Source organism: Clarias gariepinus, chromosome 14 (assembly GCF_024256425.1).
Source record: "Clarias gariepinus isolate MV-2021 ecotype Netherlands chromosome 14, CGAR_prim_01v2, whole genome shotgun sequence".
Classification (NCBI taxonomy): domain Eukaryota; kingdom Metazoa; phylum Chordata; class Actinopteri; order Siluriformes; family Clariidae; genus Clarias; species Clarias gariepinus.
The window spans coordinates 15,027,534-15,037,147 of NC_071113.1; the positions used below are offsets into that span (position 1 = coordinate 15,027,534).

At 37.4% G+C, this 9,614-nt stretch overlaps 1 protein-coding gene across 1 annotated transcript; it reads left to right on the plus strand.

Moving 5' to 3' along the window:
* Positions 1-3,236: 3,236 nt before the first annotated feature.
* meox1 (mesenchyme homeobox 1) lies at positions 3,237-9,285 on the plus strand. Its single transcript, XM_053511867.1, has 3 exons — positions 3,237-4,208; positions 8,119-8,291; positions 8,633-9,285. The coding sequence occupies exons 1-3, from the start codon at positions 3,728-3,730 to the stop codon at positions 8,753-8,755; spliced, it is 777 nt and encodes a 258-aa protein (XP_053367842.1). The 5' UTR covers positions 3,237-3,727; the 3' UTR covers positions 8,756-9,285.
* Positions 9,286-9,614: the final 329 nt, after the last annotated feature.

The window sequence follows — 9,614 nt, forward strand, 5'->3', positions numbered from 1 at the left end:
TGCAGAGGCAGTTCTCAATCAGGATATTTAGCAGGCCATTGCTGAAGCCTCAGGAGAGCGACTGAACGTATGGTTTAAAGAGCAATTTACGTTGCAGGAAGTCTGGATCTGGGCTGCGTAGGGCAGGACAGGAAGGTTTTCCACAAACACACAGCATAACAAGATGCAAGTCGACCCTGAAGCCCCAATGAGACTCCCTAGAGCATAGTAAACACCAAAGAAGAATAAAAGAAGCTCTTCAAACCTATTGCCAATATTTTGCAACGCTGTAATATGAATGGAAACATAGCAAAAAAAATAAAATGCATTTTCTCAAGGACCTTTGTATGAAGCTGTTCAAATATGTAGGACTTTGTTAGATTTCCACCACAAGAGGGAAGCATAAATTTATTTTTCATTCCTGAATCAGCGCGCTATAAGCCTCAAGAAGCTCTTCCTTGCACATTTTGGGGTACAATAAAAAATATTATATATACATATATGGGGGACCACAAGCCAACCTGACTGCCTGAAACCTGAATTAATTCAAAATGATTCACCAATATATAAGCAAAATTGATATATGTATATATTAATATTAATTAAATAAAACAAATCTATCTATCTATCTATCTATCTATCTATCTATTCAATTCCTGCATTTATTCTGATTCATTAAAATATTCTTTTCAGTTAATTCATTCTTATATTAATTCATACATAATACGGATTTAGTCAGCCAGTAATTTTATCCTTTGCAGTCACTGCTTTATCTTGGCCAGGATTTGTGAAGAATTTAGAGCCTGTCCTCAGATCACTTAACATGACATACCCCAAACACAATGACAGTCCATACCCATACGCTTATTCACATCTAGGGGCAATTTTACGATTGTCATCTCACCTACTGCCATGTTTTTGGGAAGTGGGAGAAAACTGCAGATCCTGGAGAAAACCTGCTTTGGTTTACTTTTTTAAAGCTTAAATTTGTGTGAAAAGTGTTGAATTGTGTGTTGTTGTTTTTTTTTTTTTAAATGTAGTCATTTCCCTCTTAATGCTGCCAATGATAAAAGATAAAAATAGGTTTTAGCCAAATTCCCAATTTTTGATGAGCAACTCAAATCATTCAGGCTGACCACAATCATTTATTGCTCAGATGGAAATTCTGTTCTATATGAGGAGAAGACCTCGTGTACAGAGAGCCAAGCAACAGTATGAGGAAAAAGCTGGAGCAACAACCACAATTATGTACAAATAACAATGTAAAAAGATTTATCATCTTTATCTCTATAAGTTTCCGTAGTGATTTCAGGGTTCTAAAGTAGTAATAAGTAATACTTAATACCACTGAGAAGCCCGTTATAACAAACATACTACTTTTTTATTGAAAACTTCAATATTTTATGACATGCTTTAATCAATCTATGGATATAAGATGGATAAATGTTTTCTAAGCTCTTGCAATGCAGCATGTGTAGAGCCAGTTGTGCTGAGAGAAGTGGACATCAGCAGGGGTGTAGCAGGCCCATAGGCTCCTCTGGGCTCCCACAGCTTTCTGACCCCAGGCTGAGATGACCCAGTGTGGCCATACTCCTGCCTCCCATCCACTTCATCTTCCCTTGTGTCATGAAGATGGATCAAACAAAAACATGAAAACACTCTCACTGCCCTGAAACTGCCCTGCCAGAGTGACAGCAACAGGTTTCAGTTTGGGGTGATCAGCTTATGACTAACATCTACTTTCCCTCCAAAAATGCACACTGCACACACACACACACACACACGCACGCACGCACGCTCACACACACACACACACACACACACAAACACGCACGCACACGCACATGCACACACACACACACACGCACACACACACACATGCACACAGCTCTCCCGCAGATGGCCTTCACTAACCACAAATGCTAGGTAACCCCAGACCCCTGTGGTTATGGTATGGCCCACAATGCCAGTAAAGAGAGGAATGCTTCATGGCTCAGATATTTGCTGGCTAAAGGGAAAGAGAAAAAATTTCAAGCTGACCTCAGCCCGCTTAGGCTCAGATGAATATTCTGCTGGAGGTGAGGAGAAGGCCGTCTGCTCAGAGAGCCAAGGAACAGTATGAGGAAAAAGCTGGAGCATCAACCACAATTATTTACAAATAGCAATGTAAACATATAATTTCCATCATTCTCAACAGGCTTGAGCCCTTGAGATGGATTCAAACCTCAAATGGGCTGAAATAACAGAGGAGATCGAACAGCAGCTAAGAGCAATGAGTCAGTGTAAACATTCACTAATAATTCAAACTGATTGATGCAATAAGAGAGCCTACGGCAAGAATTTAGAATTTTAGAACTGTTTGAATTTTGTGCGGAAATAACAGTCTGACCACATTTACAAAAAAATCATGCAAACGTGCCTAAATTGTATATTTTCAGTGATTAACTTTGATTAACGCGTTGTAAGCACAATGTACCTCAAATGCTTTTGGGGTGATTGGGAGTCTACCACATCCTTCATTATTACAGTATTTATAACAAGTATTTATTATGTACAAAAAATACACATTAGTAATTAGTAAAAGTAATATTTTGCTCAAAATTAAAAGAAGAAATCAGTTTCTCTTTTAGGTTTTTTCAGAGTATGGTCAACCCCTTCTGGAGCTTATTACATTTAAATTGAATTGAAATTACAGACAGAAATAGTACATATTATAAATGGTCATATCATACATGCAGATTTTGGTATTTAATAATGATGTCATTTAAATTATTCTGAAAAATTTGCTGCTTGTGTGAATTAATGTAATTTCATATTTTTTCCTGTCTCAAGCTTAAATGTATCTGAAAAAAGTACCATAATGTGACTTTTATATCATTCTGGAGGAAGTCATTTCCTTCTTACTGCCACTGCCACCACACACACAGTATGATCTAGGGGTTAAACCTAAATTGCACACAAATAAAAAGAGATGAAAATGGGGTTTTAAGGAGAACAAAAAGAAAAGAGTTGGACTGATTTCCCATGTGGGTGTTCATTTTATATTTCACAGACAATGTCCCTTTAAAAGCTTGTGCCTGGAAATCCCATTAGATGTGCATATAAAATTCCCTTCATGATTAATAGTAGATGAAGCAGGGCTGGGTTGTAGGGTACCAACATGTGGTCTGGACGACTCCTCCTCTGTAAGCTCACGTTACAGTCCATAAACTTGCCACTCTTTCCCACCTAAGCATTTAAAAGGGAGGTGGGATCACTTGACAGGAATGCTTCAGAACTGCGAGAGTGGCCCATGCAGCTGGGAGTGGATACAGTGGGTTAACCTTAATGCTGAATTAGAGGGTGTGAGAGTGTGGGCCACAACTTCTTCACACACAACTCTTTCAGAGAGCCAAGGAGTGTGTGTGTGTGTGTGTGTGTGTAAGAGAGAGAGAGAGAGAGATACAGAGAAAAAGATGCTGCAGTAACACCACTGCTAGAGGGTCCTTGACCTCACACTTTGTGTTAAGTTATAGTCCAACACTCTGAAGCAGTGGGAGAGAAGTTTGGCGAGTGACTGTGCGATTTGACAGGATTGACTTTGCAAGATGACGATCCGTGTATAAAAACAAAAGCTAAAGTGGACGTTTCCCACACAGACTTGCATCAGCGCCAACCAGCTGCCTCGCTGAGGGACTTTTGCTTCATATTTGGTGTGTGTAGTGGTGTTTGTGTGTAAGTGCCTCTAAACTTCCATTTCTGATTCAGCATGGATCAACCAGCTAGCAGCTGTATGCGAAGCTCTCATCCTGGCAGTGCTCTTTGGGGTTGTGCCAGAGCCCCTCACCCTGCCAGTGTCTCCGGAGGCGCTCTACAGCCGTACCAGCAAGCTGCCTTCTCTCTGCATCAGAAACCTGACTTCTTGACCTACACAGACTTCTCCAGCTCGTGCTTGGTGCCAGCGCCGCACTCGTATCCGCGGGATGAAAGGCTGTACCAGGAGGCACAAGGCATGTACCAGCGGGCAGAATGGCAGTTCAGCCCATGTGAGACACGTGGCAGGGGTCAGGAGCCCTGTCATACAGCTGCTGTGACAGTTGGAGCTGCTGGAGGAACAGACATGAGCAGCGCAGAAACAGACCGGCTGCCTGAAACACTGACATCCGGGCTGGAGGGAGATTACTTGCCTCAGAACATAGCCACTACTGATACAGAGAAGAAGAGCTGCAAGAGGAAACGAGAACTCACAGGTGAGTCTTATGGAATAGAAATCTAATGGTGTGTCAGTTTTGGCACAACAAACAACAGTCAATCAAAAGATGCATAAAATACCTAATCAATCATGTGATCAGCACCACACTAAAACCTAATCAATATATTGTTTTTAATTAGCCACATAAATTCTGATATTCAAAAAATATATAAAACTAAGAGTAGCCGAAAGTCCAACTACAGCAACATACAACTAAGATACAACGCATTATATATTGGAAGCTGTATAGAAATTTCTTACAGTCAAAATATTATAGTGTGTTAGATTACAAGCATGTTGCATTTTATAAATCAAAAAACGCTTTTCATAAATTAAATTTCTCTCTCTCTCTCTCTCTCTAGATGGTAAACTTGCACAAATATATGCAATTGATGAAATTGTTTTTTTAAGCCCTGGAAAATAATTCTGATAATTTTTTAAATTATTTGTTAAATTCTGAAACAAAAATAGACCACCTTTAAATTATCGCATGAAATATTGTATATTTCACACAATCAACCTTTTTAAAAAAGAGCATGAAGTTATCATTTTTAAATTATGCTTTATGTAAATTCTAAATAGTGCCTCCTCATAAGGAAGTAATTATTTCACAACATGTTAAAAAAACAACAAACAACATTGGACTGTAACAATGAGCATATTGCACCTGCCAGAAGACAACACTGAATATAATTATATGCTCACGCATAATGCCTTAGGCTTACAGGAAAAGTGAATGTATAGAAATACATGTAGCATGTGACCCCTAAAAGAAAGATCACTTAATATATATGTTTTTTTATTATTGTGTAGCTTCCCTCCATTGTTTCATTTTTTTCGGTACACCCACATTGTTTTATATATATAGTGTGTGTGTGAGTACTAACCTAAAAATAATAAATACACCAATAAAGAAGACATTTAACGCTAAATTGAGAACAGCGGCCTATGGGCCAACGTTCACACTTTAACCGTGTTATCTTCTGAGGTTATGAATCTGATACTAATTCTTTAGTTTAATATTAATAAACAGGTATTAACAAAAAACATATAGATTTATATAGAATAGATTCGAAGCAATTGTTTCTAGTTGCCTAATAGTTTCTCTTCTGTTTGAAAAGTATTTTTTTGTCTGGTGTTAATGTACCATCACATTGAAAAGGATTACAGGACTATGAATTTCAGGGATCCCTATGGTTATAGTTAATACTATTTAGAAATGATTAAATATATGTAATAGCTTGAGAAGTTCGCTTTTTGCACACTTCCAATTACGTACTGCTCTGACTGAAGGAAAATAGAACGTCAAAGTTTGTGGCACATCTGGAGCAGGCATTAATTTCAACTTCTCTGTGGAAACTTAGACAGGGCAGCCTTTCTGGAATAAAGAAAACGTTCTCAAAGATAAATATATTTCCCAAATAGTGCTTGAGTGGTTTTATAATTCAGTGGCCAAAAAAGAAATGTAAAATTATTTTTCTCTTTCTAAAACAATTGTAAGTGGTTTGTAGAAATGATTAGATATAAAAAAAAATCCATTCTGAAGTTTCCTATCTCCTCAGGTCACCCATTCCTTATGACTTCATATGCAATATAAATATCTGCAGCCTCTTTTTAGATTTACCTTAATGTAACCCTAACTCACTAACAGTAGAAACTTGCCAGACCACATCTGTAATGTTAGTTCCATATGATTCCACTCCTGCACTCATACCTACTGACATTTTCCTGTCATTAAGCAGTAACAGAACCCTCACTGAACTCAATGTGGAAATGACTGAAGAAAAATGCACCGTTCTGAAATCTATTCAGAGTTAAAAATGAAATATTTGGCATACATAAGTGTATGACGCTTTTGCATTCTTGTGAAAAAAAAAAGAATAAAATAATATGAAACATTGTGTGAAATTAGAAATGATGACAAGGTAATCATTGCCAGCTCTGTTTGCATTTTTATTGGGTTTTCACATTATGTGACAACAAAACAGTTACTGATTGTACATAATTGTTATCAGACATACTATCTATAAAAGAAATGTGATTATTCCAGTATCACAGTGAAATCTTAATTATAACTGAATGGGAAATAAAAGGTAAAGAAAAGTAAATGAAGTAAACAAGAAAATTGTTTTTTTTAATTAATATAGTTAAAGAGAAATGTGAAATTATTTCTTACAATTTTTTATTTTTCGGATTCCTGCTTTTGGTATTTATTTAAGTATTTCCAAAATACTATGCAACGCCGCTTTTCGTTGAAGAGGACAAACTTGTCATAATGACTTTAAATGCATGCGGCAAAACCAATTGACTGCTGTTAATTTGTTGACATAACTTGCAGACTTATTTGGCTTCATTTGGACCAACAATTTGAGAACATGCCAAATGTCGTTTGTCCTCCAAGCTCCCTGCTGAGGTTAGGGCTGTTCAGTAAAACTTTATAGGCTTTTGCTGAGGAAATTTATTACAGACTGTTAGGTGGACACGCACACACATACACATGCACACACTATGCCAGGTGTTTCACCCCAACCTGCTACCACATGTCCATGTACTAGTTGTGGTAATGTGCTTTAACTAATGGTGTTCCTATCATAATAATAATAATAATAATAATAATAATAATAATAATAATGCACCATCTTAAGACAACACATCTTGACATCTTGTCATATAAGAACGTTGCTTTGTTGTGCTTTTCTGCACTCACATCTGTCCATATGACTGCAGTCTGTTTCAGTCTGACTGTGTGAATCTGGTGAACCCTGACCACAAGTTCTCAGTTATTCTCACAAATTACAGACTTGCAGGGTTTGCATCACTTCTTGGTGGAGCTGCTAGATGCTGATCTATGATTCGGGAGTTAATTGGCTTCGTAAGGCCTGGGTGGCGCAAACAGTTTATTCGACCAACCAATTCATTTGTAATGGAAAATGTTTAACTTGCCATGTCCTCACATGCTGTTTAAAGTATTTTATGGACAGCTTGACAAAAGTCAGAGTCTCCACTTTCCCACTTCACAGCAAAGTAAATTTTCTGTTTCTGCTCCATTGTGAGTTGTCAGATTATGTTAAATTACTGTGGTAAGAAATGCATTGGGCATGAAAACAGACTTCGCACACCACACCACACAACACACACATCCACTCCCTCATGCACGCTCGCACCCGCACACAAACGCAAGTGCACACGCACACACACACACATTTGTTTGAACATAATTAATAATAAAGCTAATTAATTGTTTTACTTACGCCTATATGTAACTGTGATCTTAGGAACAAAATAAATTATTATTTTTTTTAAATAGACTGAATGAAATTGACTTTATTTAATTTAAAATAGATTTCTTTTTTTAATTCACTGGAATAAGACAAATTACCACAGGGTCAAAAATGTCAGATTTCCTGTCCTTGTGGAAACATTTGGTCCCCACCAAGATAAAAAAAAAAAAAAAGAATGACACACACTTCAGCTGTACCTGTCCAACCCTTTGTTCTTTTAGTAGCAATTTTAACAATGTTTCGGTGCATTCCTTCTTAATGCAAGACCTCTGTAGCCTGTTTGGCATGCTCCCTACCGCCTTGACACAATATAACTCGGTCCTATGACTCCTCTGATCTTCCTGCACCTCTGTGGAAGTGTGTGGCCTGGATGGGTCACAGCAACCAGCAAATATATCGTAACATGGGAGTCACTTTAAACATAATGTGTGAAATAGAGGTCAGCTGTTGGAATGTGTTTTGATGTTCTTTTAAAAGACAATTCCACGTAGAGCAAAATGCTGTGTATACATAAATGAGGAAAGTCACAATATGCTTTAATATTTTATAATTATAATTATTATTATTATGAATATGAAGAATACTCCTTCAGCCTTAAAGACCTTTCTCGTGACCTGTCTATTTCAGATATCCAGGACTCCGGATTTAAGCCTGACTCAAACTGTAAAGCGAGAAAGGAAAGGACAGCCTTTACTAAAGAGCAGCTGAGAGAGCTGGAGGCTGAGTTCACTCATCACAACTACCTGACTCGCCTGCGCCGCTATGAAATTGCTGTTAACTTGGACCTCACAGAGAGACAGGTACATCGCTTTTTCAACAGTTTTGAACTACGATATAATCCATGTTTATTTCCAGCAGCTATGAATTTTACACAAATCCGACTGAATCAAATGAAACATTAGCAACAATTATAAGGCCTACTCTTTATCACTTAGACCTTGCCCAGAAGTACATGTGCATCCAAACCCTACACACAAACTATGCTAGATCCCAAAACTGGTTCGTAATAGTTCTCGGTTCTTCTGGAAAAAAAAAAAAAACATAGATAAATAAAAAATGTGCTTAGAGTAACTTGCAACTCCAAATATAAAATTTAATGGATACTAATGCTGTGTATAGTAATAATTGCCGTTCTCTATAGGTAAAGGTGTGGTTTCAGAACAGACGCATGAAATGGAAGAGGGTGAAAGGTGGACAGCCTGCTTCCCCTCATGATCTGGAAGCAGATGAGTTGGATTCTGCAGCCTCACCCAGCTCTGAGTGATGACCCTGACTTTCACTGCTACAGAGGAGCCATAAATATGAAACAAAATGAACACCATGTCAGGTTTTACTCCAGTCCCTTTACACATCCAGATAAACTGTTTCATGGAGGATATTTCTCACATTTGGATGGACACCATTCTTACTGGCCACTGGTGTGGACATGGTGTGGACATTCACTCGCAAGCTGAGAACATTATATCAGAGAATATATTTCTCAAACGTAAATGTGATTCATATTCATTGTTCAAGTCTGTTTAATACCTTTTGCCCCCAGTGATGACAAGTCGATGTAACCACACTGCAGTGGCAGAGGTTTTAAAGCCTGACTGTTCAAGGATCACAGGATCACTCAGAAGATGAGGATTGCTCATCTGAGGCCAATGCACCAGTCCTTAATGTTACATTTCTTTGTTTTATTATAAGTCATGCTGTCAAGTTGTTTTTAAAATACCTTTTCTGTTGAACAGTTGTTTTCAATAGTTTTACCTCTTTTTTTCCATTGAATGTAATGAAATTGATAAGACACAGATGTTGCATATTGAAAAATGCAAAAAGTTAATAAATCACTTAAAAATGGAAACAATTGCAAATGTTGAATTATAATTTGAAATCATGAAGCCATACTTCTTGGCTTTCAGTGAGACACTGTGTAGGATCTGGCATTTTGTTCAGTAGTCTGGGGTACACATGTACAGTTTCTTAAACCTTTTAGACAAATGTGTATTTCTAATGTTTGAAAAAAATTGAAATTTAAAAAATGATTCATAGTTCACAAGGGACCATATTACAACTTTATGCCTGAAATTTATTGGGCCAAGAATGACATTTAAAGCAATATATAATCCACTTTCATGTAT